General features: G+C 40.1%; 1 protein-coding gene across 1 annotated transcript in view; it reads right to left on the reverse strand.

Moving 5' to 3' along the window:
* Positions 1–22,787, reverse strand: part of RPS6KC1 (ribosomal protein S6 kinase C1) — an 85,267-nt gene that overhangs the window by 27,521 nt on the left and 34,959 nt on the right. The window contains exons 8-11 of the mRNA XM_058021093.1: positions 20,342–20,460; positions 12,834–12,926; positions 2,033–2,080; positions 347–479 (exon numbers count right to left, since the gene is read on the reverse strand). Of these exons, the coding sequence (XP_057877076.1) occupies positions 347–479; positions 2,033–2,080; positions 12,834–12,926; positions 20,342–20,460 (393 nt within the window). The remainder of the gene's footprint in view (positions 1–346; positions 480–2,032; positions 2,081–12,833; positions 12,927–20,341; positions 20,461–22,787) is intronic.

Here is a 22,787-nt window from a genome sequence, read left to right on the forward strand (position 1 = left end):
AAGTAGCCAAAGACTTTATCTATGAGAGCTAACTGTAAATAATGCAGATCGTTGTTGCAGTCAAAGCACTCCCTCTCCTGTAGAAAATAAACAGTTGGAAGCCTTCAATACTGCTACAATTCAAGGATTTGAGGCCATTTGAAGCAGGAATCAGATTCACTGCAGAATGACAGGCGAAAAGGGAGGGACAGAGGAACAGAGTAGGGTGTCTTACATGACACCTCTCTGCCACACTAAAATATTTTAGCTGGATGTATGAGAGATTCATTTGACAATGAAGTGCACCATTGATTAAAACTAAAAACCTTTGACTCTTTTCAACAATATGCTTAAAGGAGAGACAAACCTTCTGCGTGCTGCAGCACAAGGAAGACAGACTCGTCGGAGATGATGTACTTGTGCAGACACACCATGTTGGGCACGCAGTGGGGGATGATGGTCGTTCTGCTCCTGCTGCACTCACTACTTTTCCTTAGACCCTGACAGAGAACAAAAAGGTCAGTTGTACCCTCAGTTGCCTTTGGAGCCTGCTGTGCTCTGTGTTTATCAACCAAACTAATCTATCCGAGTTACTCTGGGCTTCAGAGAAACCACTCATCTGCTGCTCTATGCCCCTCGGTCCCCCGAGGCTGTGCTGATGGCATCTGGCGCATTTCCAGAGAACAGAAGATGGCACAAAGCTGCCATTAAAATCAATTACATGGGTCAATGTTTTTATTAGAATCTCTCTCAAACTAAGTCATCAGGATGACACTCAGTTATTTCCCTGTGACCTTTTTTTAAAATTTTATTTTTGCGCATGACCAAAAGACACTATTTAAAAAATTCAATTCAAGTCTTAAAGACAAAAGAATGCCTTAGCCTCACAGGTAATCCTCACACTTCCATTTTACTTTACTAAAGACAGCAACCACCTCAATAAAAAGGAAAGGAAAGGATTAGTCTCCTTGAGAGGCAATGATTTTTGGGAGGTAGTGCAGGGATGAAGTTGCCAGAAGTGAAAAAATTGATGTGGGAGGGTGGAAGGGAGGGGAGAGAGAAAGAGAAAAAAAATTATGTCAATAGTGTGACCTATTACAATATTGATAAACATAGGCAGTTACATGGGAAATTCAATGTTACCCTATCTGCCAGTAGATAATGTGAGGTTCTAATATAAAATATTCACAAATGAACCTTTATGAGAAACAAACAGGTTTGCTGTATCCTGCACATACAATTTCAAAGGCCGATTCACGAAGTTAAGGTGGGATGTAAGCCAGATCTGAAGCAAAGTCACAAAATGTTAACAAGTAATTAAAGCTTCATGTTTGGGACATAGCTTTTTTCCCATCCTTCCTGCCATTAGCAGTGGAATTCATGTCAAGGGGAGCCTGAAGTAAATGGCCACAAAAACAATACTCATAACTAAACCAATTCTCAGCATCACAGATGCTCTTGAGTACATTGGGGTCTTGATCTGAACACTTACTGAAACATAAAAGAGTAATGCAAAAATTTTATTCTGACCAAATAACTGTACAGAAATGTAGTGGGTTATCTCAGTTATCTCAGACTATTGATGTAAAACATAAGGAAACAAATTTGAAGAAGGCCAGTTGTACATTTCATCCAGAACCCACTTAGGCCAGCAGGATATTCCTCAGCTACAAAAGACCAAACACAAAGCGCAGTGAATGTGCTTGGATTAAGGAGAATTTTCACCTTTGTCAGAAGTCCTGAGCCACCAAGGCTTCAGAGATGTTTTAAAGCAGCACATGAAATGTGTGATTTTTTACCAAAGTCTGCAAAGGTGTTGGCCTCAATAACCAGAAGCATCTCAGGTGACTAAACCAGCACATCTGAGCACTAGGGATGTTAGAAAGAAAAGGAAAGGAATGCAACCAAACACTGACAAAAAGAATTCCAGAGCACTTAAAATGTATTACCATAACAACAACATATTGCAGGGATACCTCTATAAATTACATACAAACTGATCTTTGGGTGGTGGTGTAATTTCAGAGGCCATAAAATAGAAGATTTTACTCACCTTCAATATAAAAGTCTGCTGTGTTCTAGTGTCCATTACAAGCAAAACCTAAGCAAAAAGTAATCAGAATTTATTTAGGATTCACAGGAGTAAGCGAACAAAACTTCTAGTTATAGTTCCTAAATCTAATGCTGAACACTCTTAAAAAGAAATTATATAATCAATTTAAAAATTAAACCCCTGCAGCATACAGACTTGACAACCAGTCTTCTTTTACAGACTTGACAACCAGTCTTCTTTTTTTTTAGCAAAAAAAATGACTGAGGATATAGGTCTCTAAAATTAGGGTAACAACAACAAAAAAGAGGATTTATTTAGAGAGAAAATAGTGGATGGGTTTGCTGCAGAGACAAGAACACCTACAGCTGCAAAGAGCATCTCTTCTAGCAGTGCATCATCTCTACTGAAAGCACGTTAAACACAACAATGAGAGAAGCACTAAATAGCACCTACACTCCTAGCAAGCTCCATTTGGTTATGTGTTGAAAACAAACAAACAAAAAAAAAGATACATGTGTATATAAATTTAGGAAACTGCATCTTTAGAAAGCTGGAACCCTCTGCCTTCAAGTCATCCTGCTCAGGAATGAAGTGTTTTCAAACCCTAAGAATACAGATGTGCTTGAAAAGCACCAGCTGCAAGACAGCCACACAAGCAGCACAAGCACAAGCTCAACCCTCCTCTAGGAACAAGTGTGCCCTCATTGTTTATTTACAGCAGACATTGTAAGCTTCCAGTATAAATATTCACATACAGTTATAGCAAAATATTTAGGCTGTAAAATCAAACTCCTAAAAGGCTTCTCTCCTTTGCTGGCACTGGGGTTACCCAACACTGGGTTGAACGAACAAGGAGCAGTGAAGATCAAGTCAGAGAGTCAAAGACTTCTTGCAGAGGAATGACGCACCAGGAGCAACATGGCTTCATCAGGTGGCAGAAGGAGAATCCACCCAGCCTCTCTGAGCTCCCTGCTGCAAGGGGCAGGAGTGCAGCCATGCTCTGTCGTCTCTGGATGGCAGCATCCAAAACCTACTTCTCTCCCCATTGCATCTCGAACATCAGAAGAAGAACTGAAGTATTTTCTAATCATTTCACTCTCACGATATTTCACCAAAGTAAACGAAGTCACAGACTTGTCCCCATTTCAAAGACCTCCTCATTTACTAGGGTTGCAGACAATTTTAAAAGCTTTCTGTATCTTTGGGGGGGAAAAAATATCAACAGAAGTTGGTGCTACTGAGATTCTTTTAACAAAGGAATGACACACAGTTTCCATTTCAAGGGCATGGTAAGGAAAGGCAAATATTCCCAGTCTTTTGAGTTTGCCAAACAACTTTTTAGGCCTCTTACATAGGGCTTCCAGAAACAGAGGAAACCAACTCAATAAATAATAACTGCAAAACTGGTTTTGTTATCCTTGCTTAACCAATAGGTGTAAAATTAAAATTTAAGAAAAACACAAAACCACACCAACCAACCAAAGAAAATCAACAGAACAAGAGAAAATATAAAAGCCACTTTACAAGAAGAAGCCAAAAGAAGATAAAAATGGTTTGGAAACATGTATGTGTTTACAATCACTCTCCTTCCTCTTCTCCCAAGTTTGTTTGCAACTAGACACTGTTCACATTGAGGCAATAAATACGAGAACATATGTGATTTTTTTTTTTAAATGTGCCCTTTGACTGTCAATATCTCCCAAACAGGTGTTGGCTAAATGATTATAAATTGGCCTCTGGATACACCTCTTCAACTGAGCCGTACAGGACTGGCGATAATATAATTAGACCTAAAAACATCAGGCTGGTGAATGCTTTCCATCTGTTTGGCAATAATGTTTAGTTAACAATAGTCTTTAAAAGAAGCACCTTCAACTTCAGTTCTTAAAGTTATTTATAGGGCCATTCTTAACACACCAGCACTCTTGCTAACAAGAGCTTTAGCCACTTGGAAATTATTAGCCATACGGCTGTATATGAAAAGAAATGGCAGCATTTAACATCTGTATCTCTCCAGATTTACAAGCATCAACCTCATTTAAAGTCATTTCTTAATGAACAGTTCCGTGGTCTGTATTAATATTATAGTTGCATACACAAAGATCATAAGGAGCCAAACATTTTTTTAATACCAACAGTAGGCCAATCAGTAATGAAGCTGTCAGCATAAAGGACAGAATAATAGCTTCTTTAACCCTCAAACAGGATTTGTTCATTTGTAGAGTAGAAGACACCAATTTAAAAACTGCTCATGGGTTTGCTCACCTTTATAAAGACAAAAATCTAATTTGGTACTAATTTGATACAATTGTCTTTCCAATAAAAGCCTCCTAAAGCCATCTTTTATTCCATGATAAAACAACTGCTATAACTAAAACTGTCATGAAATAATTACCTTTGATAGCATACCTTATTGCACAAATACAATTAATGTATTCCTCCCTTTCATTTTTCACACTTGCTTATCAGCACTGTATTAGCATATGGTGCAACAGAAGAGATTACTGAGCCCTCTCCCCGTAAGTTGAGGCACAGAACCACCACCACCACCAAGGCCAATAAAGCAGGCAGCAGCTCCCTGTAGGGTAACTTCACCTGCTGCTATATTGCAGCATCAACACAACTGCAGCAGCTACACTTTTATACTTGCAATAACAGCAACTAATATCCCTGTGCCTTTGAGGTTAACTACCTGCATGGGCTACCCAGTCCAACTGACCAGCTCCTCTCTTTTTGCTTCCTATCAAGCATCCTCCCTTCCCCGAGTGACTAACATCTCATTTACAGCTCCACTTCATCTTACGGACAATTATTTCTTTGTTGATTCAGTACCAACCTTTGGCAAGGCTGTTTACTTCAAAAGGGACTTCAAGAAGCCCATGAAGAGCCTTGGAAGTAACTTCAGAAATTCATGTAGTGATGGTCCACTTCGCCCTGGCAGACTGCAGACTTCACAAATCAAAAACTTGTTTCAAGGGAAAGCAGCCTGCACACATTATTACAAAGATGTGGTTTAACCAGATTCTCCCAAATAATTAAAGGACAACATGAATGGTGAAGTCTAATCAGAAAGCTATTTCAGGAAGGAGTAAGTCCAGCAGAGAGAGGGTCACAAGTATATTTGCTTGAATTTTTATCCCTCACCCAGAGCAGAGAAAGGTCAGCAGCTCTTGGATGCATTGCAACAGTGCTGCAGAAGGGCACAACTGACCCAGGTGCCAACTTACTCTCACCTCATGCTTTACAGCCAATTTATAGACAGCAGTGCACCAAGTCTCCTGTTTGCATTCCTTTCCACTTCCTTCCCGTGGCAAAAGTGTTTTTGTAATTCTAAGATTCCTTTTTAAAATGCAAAGTGACAAGTCCTCACCCTAAAGGCAGGATGGGACAAAACAGGATTCCACAGAGCATTCCCTGGGACAGAGCTCTGGTGTTCTCCAGAGCAGATCACACAGAGATGCTGGAATTAGCCAAGGCTGCTTCCAGCTCACAGAGCTGACAGAACCTCTTTCACCATCTAAGTTGTAATATTTAAGTTCTCTTAAGAACAAACTGCCAGCTGTAATATTCAGCATCCTGTCTCAGAGGAGGGAGAAGAAGGCACAGCAGGGCACTCCTGGGCACTGAGCAACTAGACTGTGACACAAAAGGAGACAAGGCAAAATCCTATTTGTAATACTAATGGATGAACAGAGTCAAGGTCCACATATCATGCTAGCTCTTACAGCTCTGTTGCTTACTCATTCTTTCTCTATTTTTTTGCACTAATGACAACCTCAACATGGCCAAAAACACTGACACACAAATAGCAATCACCACAAATAAATATCTAATGTAAATAAGTGTCTTCAGCAGCACAGACATCCTAATTTTGTACAAGTACTGGAGCTCTCAGGAACATCCCAAAAAACAAGTGAACACAGCAGCACTGTATGACAGCATCTCAGTAAAGTGCAGACAGCAAAACCCCTCCATGATGCCAAATAGGATTTCCTACTTGTGAATCTTTTTTCCTTTCCTAAGTCAAGAGTTAATTCTGATGCTGACAGCAGCTACTTAAAAAAATTAGCTTCTTAGATTTGATTTACAGTGTACCCAACAGCTTAGAGGAAAATAAATTCAATTCAATTCAATATAGTCGGTCCAATTAGTTGGAGAAAAATAAAATAAAACCTGCTTGGTAAATAACCATAGTCTAGCTTTAAGAAAACAGTTCATTTCAAGATCCTCTAAATGCACAGAAATTAGCAAATGTTTCGGTATGCTAATTTTTTTAATTAAAAGATATTTCTGCAGTAAAAGCTCTTTCATATGCACTACTGATTCTTCATCAAACGTTAAGTTTCCAACTTAACACCAGTATAGCCGGTGGCAGCCTGAAGGTTTACCATCTGCTGCCACCCAAAGTCACGGTGGCCACCTTCAGAACATATGCATCAAAGCCCTGAGATAAGAGGCTGAAGGAATACTGCACAAGTCAGCAGAAGGGGGAGCACAGAGCCAGGGGCAGGCAACAGGCAAGGCACCAGGAGAAGAGAACATGGTGAAGCAGCAGTCACCCAGCGAGCAGCCAGCCAAGGTCACGGGGGACAGCTCTGGAGAAGGAAGGGCTGCTCTGAGCGCTGCTCTCCCGCCGCTGCCTATAACACCAGCGCACAAATCCCAACACACATTTGCTTCCCCAGTTCTCTCTCCTTTTCTGGAATTGTTCTTCTTCCCTTCCCTGCCTGATCTTTTCCCTAGTTTCTGTTCTTCCATAGCACAAAACATACCTGTGCTTTTTATTTACCCCCAGCTTTTAATACCAATCAAAACAAACACATCAACACACTTGCTTACAAAAATGTGACTTTAGGTTCACTAACGCAAGTGAAAAATAGCTCATGCCTGATCAAAGAAAATTGAATAAGATCTCTTACTGCAGAATCAGACAGCAGAAAGGTTTCCAAGACAAATCACAGCTAATCACACTTTAAAACCAGCTCCATTTTGTTATTAAATTGCTGCTTTACACTGAAAACACATCATGTAAATGTTGCCACCAGTGGGCCACCTATGAACTCTGGTCCTTATCTTATGTAAACAAATGTACCCTTATCATAGGATAGATACTCTAGCAAAAGTCCTACAAACTTGAATATGTATAAGATGATCATCTAGGATTTCTTCTCTTGTGTTTACCCCACCAGCTGGAAAATGCTGTAGTGAGAGATGACAAGGAAGGAGACAAGTCATCCACCTGATCCCTAGCACGAGTATTTGGGAATGCAAGAAAACCTCAGCTGGGGCTGGAGCTCAGCTGGGTGCTGCACTCAGGACACAGCTCTGTTGATGGGCAGGAGCAGGGGTGCAATTCCTCCTGCTCTCCTCAGCTGCACCGGCTGTCACAAGGCTACCAGGATTAAAAGATCTACTTAACACAGATTTATTCTTGTCACTTTTCAGATTACACCACCCAGACTCTCACTCATCTCCCTCTGTCGTTACAGAAAGAGATTACATTTGGCTAATATGTATGAAAAATGTGATTATTCCTTATCCTTGTACCTGTGCAATATGAATTATCTTCAGTTTGCAATTATTCCTCCTTTCAAACCATTATTCGAAGGAACTTACAGCCTGTATATTCTATGACTTGGAATAATAGTGTACTTATAAGACAAATGGTGCAGCTTTACATAATGAAAATGCTAAGAAAGCAGCAAATATTCAAATTCGAATTTTTAAATACTTTGAGTCGGTTGGTAACAGAGAGGAAAGTCCATTTTCTTAAAGTAAATTAAACTGGCCAATAAATTACAAATGGTGAAATATTAACCTAGAAAATATATCTGACAGGTTTTACTAATGAAAGCATTTTACAATATGAAATGCCACTGGCATCCCAGAGTAATTGCCTGGCACAAATTATGTATTAAGCAACTCAGTAACAATTAGGAAGACAAACTTATATAATCTTGGTTTAAAAGAAAATATCTCAATAATTTATTTCTTTCTGAAGGCCAGAAGACATACAGTACAGCCTGTAGAAGAACATTCAACAATGTAATTTCTTTTTTCTATAGGCAAGGGCAAAATTTGCGTTACTCTACCAAATCTCACCCAAGTCAAAAGAAATTTTAGTGATACAAACAGGAAAGAAGCTAGAAAGAAACAAGGGTCACAACCACAAACACTGAGAAATGCTCAGATTTGTGTAAATGGAAGGATTTCAGGAAAACAAGTGGCAGGTGTTTGGGGGCAGGGAAGAAGGGACAGGACCATTTCTAGCTGGCAGAAAGACTAGGTTTTAAAGTTGAGCAAGCTTTGTTAGTTGGGGCTTGAAATCTGACAGTATCTTAGGAATAATCCCACAGCAGTAGGGAAAGGAAGGTGGTGAGCCAAGAAATCACTTTCGACAATAACTCTGTGGCTGGTTTGATTTTGTAGGACTTGGCAAGCCCCTTAAGAAACTAAAAGGTTATCAAAACATCAAACCAGCTCTTAAAAGTTTATTTGTATGAATAGTTACTATTATTACTCAGTTTCAGATTTTCAACGTTTTTCTACTGCTATTTTCCATTCTGCCCTGTTTGTATGTACATTCCAGCTCCCTTTCCCCCACACCTCTTAGGCACACACAGCCACTCAGTGAAATCTGTAAGATGATCTAAAGGTGCTCACAGAGCGCACCTGAGAGCCAGGGGAGAGAAAACATCTGCTACAGTCAACTCAGTTTCACAGCTGCAACAGTCTTTAATCTCACCTGACAATAAAAGGCTGAATATTTAAGTTCCTAACAAACACTAACAGGACATAGTTAGCTACGTCTGTTACTCAGGCACAACACCACACATGCTGCCATAAGTAGGGACTATTCCTCCTACCCCTCTGATTAAATTTCATTAGAACTAGCCATAACCTGTTTGAACTCAACCCTGGATCTGCAGATTATGCCTGTGAAGTTGACATATATTCTACCTATTTTTGCCTTTTGGCACTTTCACTCATTAAGCAAGACAAGTAGTGATCACACTTTACAAATAATTAATAATATTAATTTGGTTCTCTTGTGTATTTTTTAAGTCACTTCACCAACATGTACAGCCACCAGAATCAGGAGCTCTCAGGACAGCATGGGAGACACAAAAACCCCTATATCCACAATTAACAAAATTGCTTCCATTTTCTAAAAAATGTTATCTATCTCAGAAACTCCAAAAACAATTTTACCACAAGGCCCTGATGAGAGTATGTGATTTTATTAGGTTTCATAATAAAGCTTAACAGTGTATTGAACAACAAGCTGAGATGCATGGACAGCTGTGGAAGAACTGAACACAGCCAGTGCCAGTACCAACAGTGTGCCTTGATGGGGAACAGGGAGGGGATAGAAGAGACATAAAAGACAGCCATTGGTTACAGAGGCATAGTTATTACTTAATGCACTCTGCTTTCAAGGTGAATCTTTAAATTGAATGAATCTAAATAACAGAGGGTTCTAAAGAATAAGAAATTGGGTTTGAAGCAGCATTGTGAAGGTATCCAGCAGCACCATAACAAAGTCGTTTCTTTAGGGGCCGGTCGTAGCTTCAAAGGAAAGATTTGCCTAGGGCAGAAACTCAGCACAGAACCTGCAACCTTGATTTTTAATTAGGCAAATTTTGAAAGCAAAACTCTTCCCTATTCCAAAAAAAGAAGTTTCCTACTTTAATTAAGGTACATGAGATGATAAAGTAATTGATCATTTGTAGTTGGTGATAACAACAGCTACAGTATTTAGCTATTTATTTCCAATGCTGTACCTCTGGTAACATTAATAAGAGCCTTGCTGCCCAAACAGCAGCACCTCACATTTCACAAGGTTTGCAGGACAAAAGCCACCTTTACAATTAGATTACACCTCCATTTTCAGAAACCTACTCACGGCAGGCTCTTTACATATTAAACATATAAAATACCTGCAAACACCACCTCGTTACCTTTTGACACCATGAAGTGAGCAAACACAGCAGCAGCAGAACTCAAAAAAAAAAAGAATGGCTTCCTCAAGGAAAATATAAGTCCACTTTGGTCTACTAAAATAGTTAGATTTATACTACAGCCTTTACATGAAAGGGAGACAAGGCACATATGGGCATACTTCCCTGAATTCTCACAATAATTTAAGGAGCTTAATAATGCTAAGATCTCTAACTCTCACATTTAGCAGAAAAGGGCCAAAGCAACAAAAATTATTGAGGTGACAAGGAAGGTGAGAGAGCAGACAGGGAAAGAAAGATTGCATATTGGGAATAAACTAGGCTAAAATTAAATATCTAATCATTCTGCCTAGTCTAAAGCAGTTTGAAAAACCCAGAGTTTCAGGTAGCAACAAGCATTTTGTCCATGAAAATGAAGCCAATTCAAAACACTTGAAGAGGCTTCAAAAGAAGAACAAAGAGTGACATTACTCTAAGGGAAAGCACTGAACCTTTCAGCATTTGAATGAGGGAAGGTTAACAGCTGGTTTTCTCGAGGCAGCGCTGCAGCAGGCAGACACCACTCTGGGCTTCAGCAGTGGGAGAACAAGTCTGCAAACCAACCAACACCATTTTAAGTCGGTGTGTTTAAGCCAGTCTTGCACAGGGTTAGTCAAGCCAGCAGTTACAATGCCAGTGGCCCATTACTACCCACACCTATTTTCTGCTGAAACCAAAGCAGCTACCTTAGGGTAAGAATGGAAGATTATTCTCAGGCAAAACTCTGCATGGTGCTGAACCAGTTACAGCCTTGTGCCCAAAAGCATGGCATCTTCAATGCTGGCCCTGAAAACCAAAACCCATTGTCAGGAGCAAGCACACTATGTCATCTACTTGGCTGCAGCAAGGATACTTACACATTGATTGGATTTCTCCATGATGAGAGCTTTAGGGCATATGGAAGCAGAGAAGGAGGGAAATGACAGTGATGGTGAGGAAGGAAGGGAGATGGTGCGTTAAACCAAAGACAGGGACATCATCTCCAGCCCACAGACACATCTGCTTTTTGACAGACACTTTTGTTTCATATTCACATGCATTTTGTGTATGCATTATAAAACCAAATAAAATATTCTCTGGGCTTAGAGTGGGTTTTCATTTACCTCCCAACTTTACAGACCCCTAAAAATATATGCTAAAAAGCAGCATACTCAGATAAGGCTAAGACTGTGATGTGAGAATCTGGAAGAAGGAAAGCAGAGTACAAAGACACCTGAAAGAATCTGGCTCCCTTTTCTACACAGTAATTAAACATGAACTCTGAGCCCTATGATACTGCTTACAGAGGAGCATTCCAGCTGTGTGCACAGGCCTGCTACTCCTTGCATACATCTTCAGCTCAGACAATCCTGTGTTTTTGTCATCATGAGAACCCTGATTCTCCCCAGTTCTCCTTCAAAGTTCTGGACATGTTCAGCTCACACCTGGGATGCTTACTGAAACTGCTCAGAGAGCTAAGGAGACCTGGTACCACCAAGGACTGCAAAAGCTTCACTCTGGTCAAGCATCTTTTCCAGTAGCTGTTCATTAGCACTACACAAGAATGGAGATATTGAGAAAATCTTTCTTGATCCATTTCCAGCATTTCTTCAGGCTCACTCTGTCAGAATAATTCACAAAATCAATGCACACTGCATCCATTTAGTAGCTACTAACTTAGTTAGCACCTACTACCAGGTGCTACAGATAGGTGGTCTTTCCAACATGTCTCTTTGATATGTGTACAGAGTGGAATACAGGCTAAATTCTGTACTTACAACTGAGGAAAGAAGATACAATGAATATGAAGTCAGAGCTTAGAAAACCTTGTGTGCTATAAAAACAACCATAATACCTATGTATACAGCCCCCTAAGGAGAAGTTATCAACTTATGCACACAATTACAACGGAACAGGCAAAGAAAAACAAAAACTAGTCCAAATAGCTAGGTTCAGTCCAACAAGAAAAAGCAACCAAGAAATACAGACCTCAAGGGATGAGCCACAGGTTTTTGATGCACGTTACAAATGCATAAATTGACCATGCATCGGTAGCTCATGCACAAACTAGGGACTACATGAGGAACTATCAAAAGGCACAAGGGATTTGGCACAGCAAAAAGGAAACGAGCCGTTACAGTCTGCATTAGCCACTGTCACACTGCTGAATAATGCATCATCTTAAAAGTATTTGGTAAGGTGGTAACTAATCAGCATTATCAAAACAACCCAACAATTCTTCTGGTCTCTTAATTAGGCTTGCAAAAAAATCCTTATGGTCCTTTACTGTTTACAGATGGGTATTATGCTGGGATTCTGGAAGACATTATTTGCATGACTCCAAAATAAGCTTGGCTTCATTGCTGCATCTCTGTCTTGGCAAGGGATTTCAATTCTGAATTCTCAGGGAAGGAGAACAGTCGTGTGTGTCCCCAGCTCCCATTTCAAGTAAGAGTTCAAAAGTAAGAATTTCTACCCTTCTATATTTTCAGTGTCCACCAGACTGTTCAACTGAAAACACATCAACTTGTCCTTACCCCAGAACAGCAACCATGATTGCATTTTTGAAAAACAGGCCCCATCCTATTGAATGCTACCAAACATGTACCTCATCCTTTAGCTCAAATACATTTTGCATGACCTTACATGAATTGCTTAGATAAAAGCCTTTTTTTCTTCTACTTTTGTTATTTTAAAGTGCAGATGCATTTGAGTCATTTTCCCCTTTTGTTTCATATCCTTAAGATCCGCAGCTTCAAAGACAAAATGTCAGCATGCAGTCGATTTATGACTGAATTCTTGAAGAGACACTGAAGAATTACCTTGTCAATCACCCCAAGGACTCTGAAGGTCTTCAGTTCCTCGGCAGGGCTCCTTAGGTTCCAAGAGGGCCTTGAACTTAGTGATCCTGGAGGCTAATGGAAGATATCAAAGATTATACATCAATCAGGGTGGTACTTGAAGGAAGACTGCCTGCTGAAGCAAATGCCAGGCCGAAGGAAACTAAATTTATCATAAATCAGAGAGACTGAAGATGAAAGGAGAAGTTTTCTGTTTGTCCTTAGTGGGGGGAAAAAAAAAACAACTTGCAAGTAAATAAAAGTCAAGATAACACTGAAAACAAAAATTTAAAAAAGAAAAAAGCAATGAATTTTTATATTTTCTATGCTTAATGGAACCCAGAAATTGATTACTTAGTTCTTACCACATAATAATAATCAATCAAAGCCTTACAGGTATTCTGGGTACAAAATAATTCAGAGATCACTGAGGAGGAGAAAGCAAATTAGAGGCTTTTTAAGCCTGAAGAACATAAAATATAGAATTATAAATGGGGTTCTCTTGCTCTCTAGTGAGCTGTATGAAATCTTTTTAATAATAAGGTGCACAACAGAAATGATTCCTAAAGCTGCCTTAGAAAAAAAGTAACTAACTATGAATCATTAATCTAGAAATTAACACCACAGCAAGGAAATTGGCAGGTGCTAACTATTCAAGTAGTTAATACGCTAACATACATAGATATTTGTCCATACTATGTTTTGTAGTTTCTCAGAGCAAATTCAAAGCTTGCATGCCAGAGGGGGAAACAACATTTCAACCGGAAGTCTTTTGGGACAAAGATCAACATTTTAAGCATCCCATATACCTCTGGCATGTGAACAAATATTTTCAGCAGTTTCTAGTTGCCAACTGAGAGAATTTATTAGATCTTCCTCCAAAAATTCAACATGTAGCTTCTAGTAGAACCGCAGACCTGCATCTCTTCCTCAAAAATAAGGTAACTTCATTTGCAGAGCTGCTGAATGCCAAACTCCTTTGAAGCATAACCTGGCCTCCCCAAGTAGATTTCTATCTCACAAAGGTGCAAAGGAAGAGGGAGAGGGAGGTCAGAATTCTGAGGCAATATTTAACTGCCATGTCACAAAGGAAAATGGTTGGTAAGAAAATACACTGTGGATTAAATTCTTAAGTATCAGGAAAAATCAAAAATTTTTCCCATGTGATGAGAAACTCCAAGATCCTGGCAATTTCCTGCCACCCTATTTTTCCCCCCTCAGGCATCCTTACTGCACTACCCTCCAAGGCCAAAGCAACTCCTCGAAGCCTTCCCCATTCACTCAACAACACTCTTTCCTTCCAAATTCTTTCCTAAAAATCAGTATTTATTTAAGTACTGATTGCCCACAAAATCCAAAAGAAAGGACCATAGATACATGTTCAAAAAGCTTGGAGAAAAGTGTGCTTTTCTGGGCTCAGTGTTTGGGAGTTTCTTAGTTACCTTCATTTTTTTGTATGGATCTGGTAATTGTTTTGTCACGTAAACCCTGCCAAGCAGGAACAGCAATACCAGTTAAGAGAAAATAGCCCAGATTTTACAATCTAAAACTAAAGGCTTTAACAGGAAGAAGAATTTAAAAAAAAAGAAAACTGTACATGAACTTTTTTCTCCAAACCTAATTCCAGTTCCACATTTCAGTGAGCTGTTGAAAGTATTTTGAGAGTAGGCAATTTTTCTGCAATAATGAAAAACTTCCTTTGAAACAAAGAGTTGTGCTAACACAGTTTATTCATGACAAGATTTCAAAAGCATTCTAAGGAAGACATTTAAAGGAAGAGAACATTTCCTAATCCCCTAGACTACTATAAAAGACTTTCACTTCTATCTGCTTGCTATTACATTTTATAGCTATTCCTCAATAATCACACTTTTAATATTTTCTCTTATGAATAACATTTCAACCATGAATTAAGTTCATACATCTCTGCAGAAGTTAATAGTTGTCTAATAATGCTATACAATCAGATTTCTGCACCCATCCTGTCCAAAGATCAAAAAGCCCTGGTATATATATTTTAGGTCCTTCTCTAAATGTGACCAGTGGTGGCACAGTTGGTAATAGTGTGTATACACACTGATTTTTATAAGTGTGCTCTACAGTTACTTCTTACCTTAAAGGGATTTACAATCACATCCACAGCTCCCAGCAGGCTCTCCATTTTTATCAGTTTTGCTCTTTACAGTACTTTGGTTTCACTGTTTCAAAAGTCTAACAGAAGAGCCCAATGATGGGAAGGCATCACATTCTGTTGTGAAGCAGGCTGGAAGCAAACTCTAAATTCCCAGAACAATTCCCAAAACTACAGCAATTAAGCACTCTATGAAACAGCCTGCTCCTCTGAATAGAGTAAAAATCCAAGCTCAGCATCTAGGCAGCAAGAAGAAAAATAACTAAAAACCCTCACTCTCATCAAAAAACAGAGGAACAAAAAAAAATATAGGAAGGAGGATAACCAAAAAAAAAAAAAAAAAAAAAAAAAAGCTTAAAAAAAAGCTTCATTTGCCTTTAGAAATGAGACAAATATTCAGAACAAACTGTCAGGCTACCTCTGCCTGCAGAAGGCCTTCAGCAGCCTGGCCAAATGCTCAGCATGCTGCTCAGGTATCCCTGGATCTTCTCTGTTGTGGTCATGCCCTCTCTATTTCCAGGCTACACTCTGAGCTGCACAGCTGGATTTATCCAGATTTAGGACAGGCATCACCAGATCCTCTCCCACCATCACCTTTTACACCACGTGCAGATTTCAAGAGGAAAAGGCTGATGCTGATTGTGATGCTCCTGTGGCCACTGCTTGCCTTTGGAAAGCTCTGGTTCTGTAAGCTACACAAGGAACATGGGCAGAGCCCTTGCCTCAGCTTTAGCATCACTGCCAGCAGGAGAAGAGCAGAGGGAGGCAGAGAACTCCACCAGCCAAGTAAGAGAAAGGGCATTCCATGTTAACCTCACTTAAGGCAAGACCACTATCCCTAGCCCAGTGACACAAACACCATTTGATGGGAAATCATGGAATATCCTGAGTTGGAAGGGACTCACAAGGATCCAGCTCCTGGCCTTGCACAGGGAAACCCCAAAAGCCACACCATGTGTACATCCCAGGCTGGGGGCACCCCAGCATCTCTGGTGGGGTTCCTTGCACCCTTTTCCTCCTGGGATGCAGTGAAACATGAGGAATGGTGAAGTCCTGGTCCTTCCTTGGCTGCTCAAAGCAATCCATGTGCTCAAGCAGTGATGCCCCTTGCACTGGTCTCTCAAAGCTTTCCCAACACAACTGCTATTTTCCCTGGATTTCCCTCTAATTAAATATTCGATCTTTATTTTCCCCTTTTCATTTTTTCACCCAGAAAGCTCTGCTAATTTAGCCGCTCATGCTGCCACCTTTGACATCAGTCACCACAGATTCTCAGGATAAGAAAAGAGAACTTTCATGTACACCAGTGCAGAACTGCACATCAAAATGCAATCTCCCATTGCCACTCAGAGATCTGAGTCTGATATTTCAATATCTGTCTACCTGTAGCATAGCCAGATCTTCACTTGCAGCAAGAAGATGCCTTGTTTTGATGCAGATACACTAGAATCTGCCTCATGGCTGTGACAGTGCTTCCAGCTCTCCTGGTATGGCAAACATCCTGGCTTCTTCCTCTCTCTGCACCAGGAGAAAACCAGGTTGGATTTCTGCATCTGGACCAGACAGAACTGCAGTGTGCTTCAGGAGGCCCTCAGTGAGCACCAGCTGGGGAATGCACTTTTCCTGAAGCTGGGACACACCTTGGATGTGATCCTAGAAGTTGAGACTGAATCTCTTATGTTAAATTTATATCTCACAGAACTACAGCAGTGCATTTTCTTTACACTTCATGTAATTTTCATGCACATTTAATGAGAATTTTAGGAAGATATCTTATGGAAACCACAAAGACTGCTTCTTCTGTTCCGGCATCAGGCTTGCATGTATCTCTTGTTACTAAATTGCTTTGAAAAATCAAAAATAATTGACATTGTGAAAAACAACAGCTTTCATAATGGTGCAAAAAGAAACAACTCTGAATATGGGAAGTTAGCGTAAGTAGAATCAGAACTAATTTCAAAAAGGGAATAAAAATATGCTTTATAAAAACTACCAAAGTTAAAACTGCCCCACAGCCTGTACCAGCAGCTGTGCTGGGCTTTGCAGCTGACAGCTATGCAACACTCCAGCTTTCTGATGGTCAGGCCAGTGGGATTTAGAGGCTGTTGCTGCAGCTCCCACTCAGGCTTGGAGATGGCTCCCCAGAAACACTATCAATAAAGGGGCAGAGGAGAAAATGCAGCTTGAGAATCTGCAAAATGACCCAGTGCGGCTCTCACACGGTGCTCTGCAGCACTTGTCCAAGAGACAGCCCTTGAGGCTGCTGTGCTGCACCAAAGGAAGAAGAAGAGGACAGCATTTGCTGCAGGTTGTTTTTCCAGAAGGTTCATGTGCCTGTTTAAAAGCTCCAAAAGCTGTCTCCACATCTCTTACTCTTATGGGTCACAGCAAGGCTTTTCTCAATGTTTACAAGACACTCAGATGAGCTCCCAGCTCAAGGGCACAGCTGAGTCAGTTCCCTATGTTTCTTTTAAGCCCTCTACCCAAAACCTTTCTTTAACAATGCCAAGGATTCTCCAAATACCATCTTCTTGTGCTCCTCTCTCGACCACTTGAACTTGCAAGCAGCAGGGTGGTTGCTAAGGGTGCTATCCTTGAGAGCTGCACTGCTGAAAAGTAACAAAGTAGTTGTTCTTCATTTGGTTTCCATGACATCAAAGGAAATTTTGCTTCTCAGCTCTCAAATACCAGACTTTTGCCTCTTTAGGGAAATCTGGTTTTGGAAGAGGCGAGGGCCTGGCATTTCCAGCCACGAAAGAATGGCTCACTTCCTCCTTGCCTGGGCTCCCAGAGAAAAGCCAGGCTCTGTGCTTTATCTTCACAAGGTGCTCAGATGGCAAAGGGCACATTTAGTGGGCACAGTCTTTTGAGACTGCTGCAGGGGGCTCAGCACATGGCTCAGCAGACAGCTGGCATCCCAGGCCTTTGGGAGATCTGACAGGCTGAGAAGTGCAGGACAATAACTGAACCTGCACTTCTGAGCTTGCCCCTTCCCTTGCTGGACAGGTCTCCGGCCTGGTGGAGGAGAAGGAGGTAAAATTCCATGTGTAAGAAGGACAGGTCAGCCTAGTCCTGATGCCCATGACTGCTCCTTTTAAGGGCACCACAGGAAACACAAAGCCACCTCCAGCAGACAGGGGTGACAAAGCAGTTTTGCCCTGTGACACCAGGTCATGAACAAGAGCACTTTGCCTTAAATGCCCACACCCACTCACTAGCCAGACCTCTTCCTCCAAGGTGCAAATGCCCATGACATTCCCTGCAGAAAACCATGCTTTCCATAGCAAAACTGCACTCTGCCACTCCTAACAGGGGCCCAGGTACTGCACTAACTTTGACCATCATGCACTTAATATCTTTAGGAGAAGGACACAAAGTATGTGCAAGTTGCCACTGGTATCTCCCAAATGCACTTATCACTGTCCATATGGAGTGGAATAATTCATGCAAACTCCAATATAAACTATCTTGGGAAGTAAAAATAATAAGCAGTAACTAAAGTGCAACAATTCAGGCCTGCTCAGCGGCCAACACATGGGAACAGTCACATTCCTCATTTTCCTTAAGACATTAAGCAAAAGCACAGAGCATGCCAATTATTTGTGGTCCCTACCACTACCCTCACATAATTTTGGGAGTTAAGTTCTTCTCCCAGGTAACTTTCAACAAGAGACAAGCTGTTTCTCACCACAACTATCATGACCCATAAAGACCTTCTGCCCTCGATTTCAGCAAATTCCAAAATTCTAAGATAAAAGTAAAATTCATGCATTATGAAGAGCAGCAAATAAAGGACATTAAAATACATGTACAAACTTAGGGAAAAAAACAAGGCTAAATCATGGCTGCATGGCCTTTTTTGTAAACAGGAGAATCAGCAAGGTGCAACACTTTGTACAAAACAAGATTTGCCATGATTGTCAATTTTGAGTCTCAATACAGAAGGAGAATGGTTTTTTATTCTGTCTGCTTTATTTTGTCTTGTCTTATCCCAATTAAATCTGCTTTTCTTTGGATCTGCAAAGAAGGCATGTGTCTTATTCAGTACAGCATAAAAGAGGAAATACTTTACCTCTCAAGCTCACACAGAAAAATGCAACCTATTTCTTCCTCCTTCCCAACCACAGTTAGTTTTTAAACTTATAAAAAGGCAAAAATAGGTTGTTCGTGGATTTTTTTCTCTTGTTCTTCAGTTTCCAAACACACTGAGGATTCCATTCAATACAGCTTCTTCCCCATTTTCAGGGGTGTTTGACCCAAAGAAAGAATACCTAGTAGGAGTTCGTATCTGTCCAAAATATTAAATTGTTCAAAGTACAGTTCATAGCAACAGCAAGACTCCAAGCCTCACAAAATATATCCCATTTGGAACATCCTCAAAATTGTACTTGTAGGCTCTCAACATGAAATAATCTACCCTTAAAAAATCAGTGTCTTTGCTTTTTAAATTTACTTATTAGATAGACAGCTTTTAGAAGGCTTCCAATTTTTGCAGCAGTTGTCTCCTCAAAACATTTTTAGATCTGTGCAAAGTAAGAAGCAATAATCTTCTATCCCTTTTGTTATCCCTTGATATTAGAGAGTCAGGAAGTTTGCAGCTTTTATACTTACTGCAATAGGGCAGTCATTGACAATAACACAGTTTAACATGACTGCAGTAAAAGTCTAAAGTAGAAACAGATAAATCCTAAAGGAACTGTTTAAGGAAGGGCAAGTTAGATATTTATGGAGGGTGTCTTAGAACAAGCTTTGTTTGTCTTTTGTACGAGCACAGATAAAGTGTTCTGCTCAAGAAATTAGCACAAAAACTTCTCAAAAATCAAAAAGGAACTGATCCCACAAGCATATCCAAGAGAGACATTTCAAAGGATCAGGAAGAACCTTTGCTCTGTTAAGGACTTGTTCTGTGGAAAATTAATTTGATCCCCTCTACTCTGTGCTTGACTCACTTGTGATACCCCACTATGTGCCAGGCTAAAGAAATCAACAGGTTTCTCCCTCCCTACAGGACCAACCAGCATTCTCATGGAAAAGTCAAATGAAATGTTACACTCTAGAGTGATTTTTTCCTTTACCTTTAGATTCTTCAGCATGATGAAAAATGTCTACATCATCAACCATGAGCAGTAGGAAAGCACATGAAAAGTAGTCCTGTGTTAAACCAAGCACTCCTCGTACAATTATGAAGAATCAGAAAGAATGGCAACTTAACAGAAACACAACATCAAAATACTCCTCCAGCCTCCCAAAAGAGAAATTCTAGACAGCTTTTGAACCTTAAGCTAGAATATGCTTTGCTACTTAATTATAACAAATTCTGGAAAAAAAAGAATTCAGAAAAAAATTAATTAAAGCCTACCATAGAAACAGATGTATCTTCAGAGGTTTTATGGTAGAGACTGGAAATTTTTTCAGCACGCATAAGGTATTCTGCAGTCTTCCTTTTCACCGCTTCTCGACGAGTTGGACTTGATTCACCTCAATGAAGAAAAAAAAAGTCATGTTTTCTATAAAGAGAGAGGTACTAAGTAATCAAAGCACATGACTACTTTGATTCTACCTTTTTGATTTACTTTGGGTTATTCCTAATCAAACCTAAAGATATGCATCTTCTAAAAATCCAGTACTATGATCTCAGAGTTCTACAAAAATAACAACTTAAGCCTTGCTATAGACTATGGTAAATAAAAAGCATTTCCAAATATTTCTGTTATTTGGTATATGTTCCCATGGTAACATAGATAAGAACTGAAACAAACCACTGATCCAAACCCTGCATTCCAAAAAGGAAAATCAATTAGGAAAGACAGAACAAGATGATTACAACAAAACAACAATTTTTTCCTCAGGCTGTCTCCCTGTTCTTCTAAAGTTCTCCTAATCCTTCTGATGTTTACATTTTTGTAATAGAGTTTCTCACACACTTTTCATCAAAATAATCATTATTTTGCATTACTTTCTAGAAGAGGAGAGAATTAGTAGACTGTTAGTTTGACCAGTGTGGTTGGAGAAGTAGCAATTTCATCCTCAAATCCATAGTTACTTTTAAAATTCTATAAATATCAAAGTCCAAAAATAAACATGCTTTTTTGCCTTAGACATCCCAGCATGTGAGTGTCATTCATTTCATGTCATATTGTGACATCAGGCATCCAGTATGGACTCTCCTAATTATACACGAAGCCTAGAAATGCTATTGAAAGCAAAAAGGCAACCGAGGAGAGGCACTAAGAACTCCTGCTCTCAGCTTTTCTATGCTAGACATTCCTTGCCTCTTGTCTTGGGGTAACATGAGAAGAAAGCAATAAGCACTTGCACCAACTACTTCACTTTCCAGATGGCTAAACAACCACTGTATTATTTCTGATCTAGCCAAACTCTTGGTGAGAACCACATGGCACCACACAAACACTGAATTCACTCTGAAGTTTTCAGTTTGGTTTAGGCATTCACATCCTGAGCGATGTATTGCTGTAACAGACTCAACCTGTGATGGCAACACCCAACCAACCTCAACCACCCAACAAAGATAAGAGACTGTGAGACACAATTGTTATAACAGAGAAATGAGATAATTATGCTGAAAAAAGACAGAGACAACTGTCCCAGAAGAAGACTGAAGGACAGCAGAGACTTGATATGGCCCTGACAGTTTCTCCCAGCCCTAACTGAGGCCATCCAAGACTCGCAGAAACAAAGCCTTGACTGTGACAGGCTCTGCACTGCCAGGTGCAAGCAGCACCTCTCAAACCGATGCTCAACAGGGCAAGGAACTGCAAGGATATCTGTCCAACAGCTACTCCACATGAAAGACAAGGCAAGGAACAGGAGAGGCAATAAATTAAACACACAGATACACAAACCCCAACCAACAGCAGATAACAGATATTAACAAAGACGGGAGCTCGTAAGACACCGATCACCGGGCCATGAAAGGAACCGAGTGTAACCTTGAAGGAGTTCAACCAGAAACTTTGTAACTGATAAGGAAAAAAAAAAAAACAGGATTATTGTGAGTTATCAAGAATGAGTCTCATAAAAAAGGGCAAGCTTATTATGGAACTTCTGATAGAGAACTTACTGTGTGAATGCCTGCATTCAGAAATTACTGCAGGAGGTTTTCAGGGGGCAATTGTGGCAATGTGTAAGACATTGTGAGATTTTCAAGGACAGAATTAAAGGCAGGGGTCAAGGTGGATTGTTTTAAAATAGAGACTCCCAGTCCTTTCATATCACAACTAGAGACTACCCAAACACACAGAACCATCACACCCAGACTCCATCAAGAGTAAGCAGAAGAGACTTTGGGTCTACTCCAAGTTCTGAGATAAGTGGTCACTTGTATATTTTACTATCCACCTCACAGCAGGGGGAAAAAGTGATTGTTCCCTCCCTGAATATAGACACGAGACTGCTCTGCTAAAACCTTTGTCTACCCTTCGTTTGAGACAGACAGAAATTCAGTGCACTTTCAGCATACAAAATTATGGCTATTTATCAATATCTCAGTAATTTCTCTCATTCTAAAGACCTCGGGAAATCTTGGTTAAAAATTCCCTTCCTAAGACTGCCAGTCTTTTCCAACCTAGGATAAAAACAAAAAAATAGCATCACTCAACTCTTTGAAGTTGAAGTTGGCATTATCAAAAGAGAATAGATACACAGTATTTTTTTTCAATAAGCCTGTGTTGCAATTTCCTAAAACAGGACTAACTCTGGCTTTCATCTCTGCAGGTGGTGTGAAAGCACCACCAAACTTCTTCGTGCTGCTGCACTGGTGAGCACCCACGTTCTCTCAGACACAC

This window comes from Melospiza georgiana, chromosome 3, assembly GCF_028018845.1.
Source record: "Melospiza georgiana isolate bMelGeo1 chromosome 3, bMelGeo1.pri, whole genome shotgun sequence".
Lineage (NCBI taxonomy): Eukaryota > Metazoa > Chordata > Aves > Passeriformes > Passerellidae > Melospiza > Melospiza georgiana.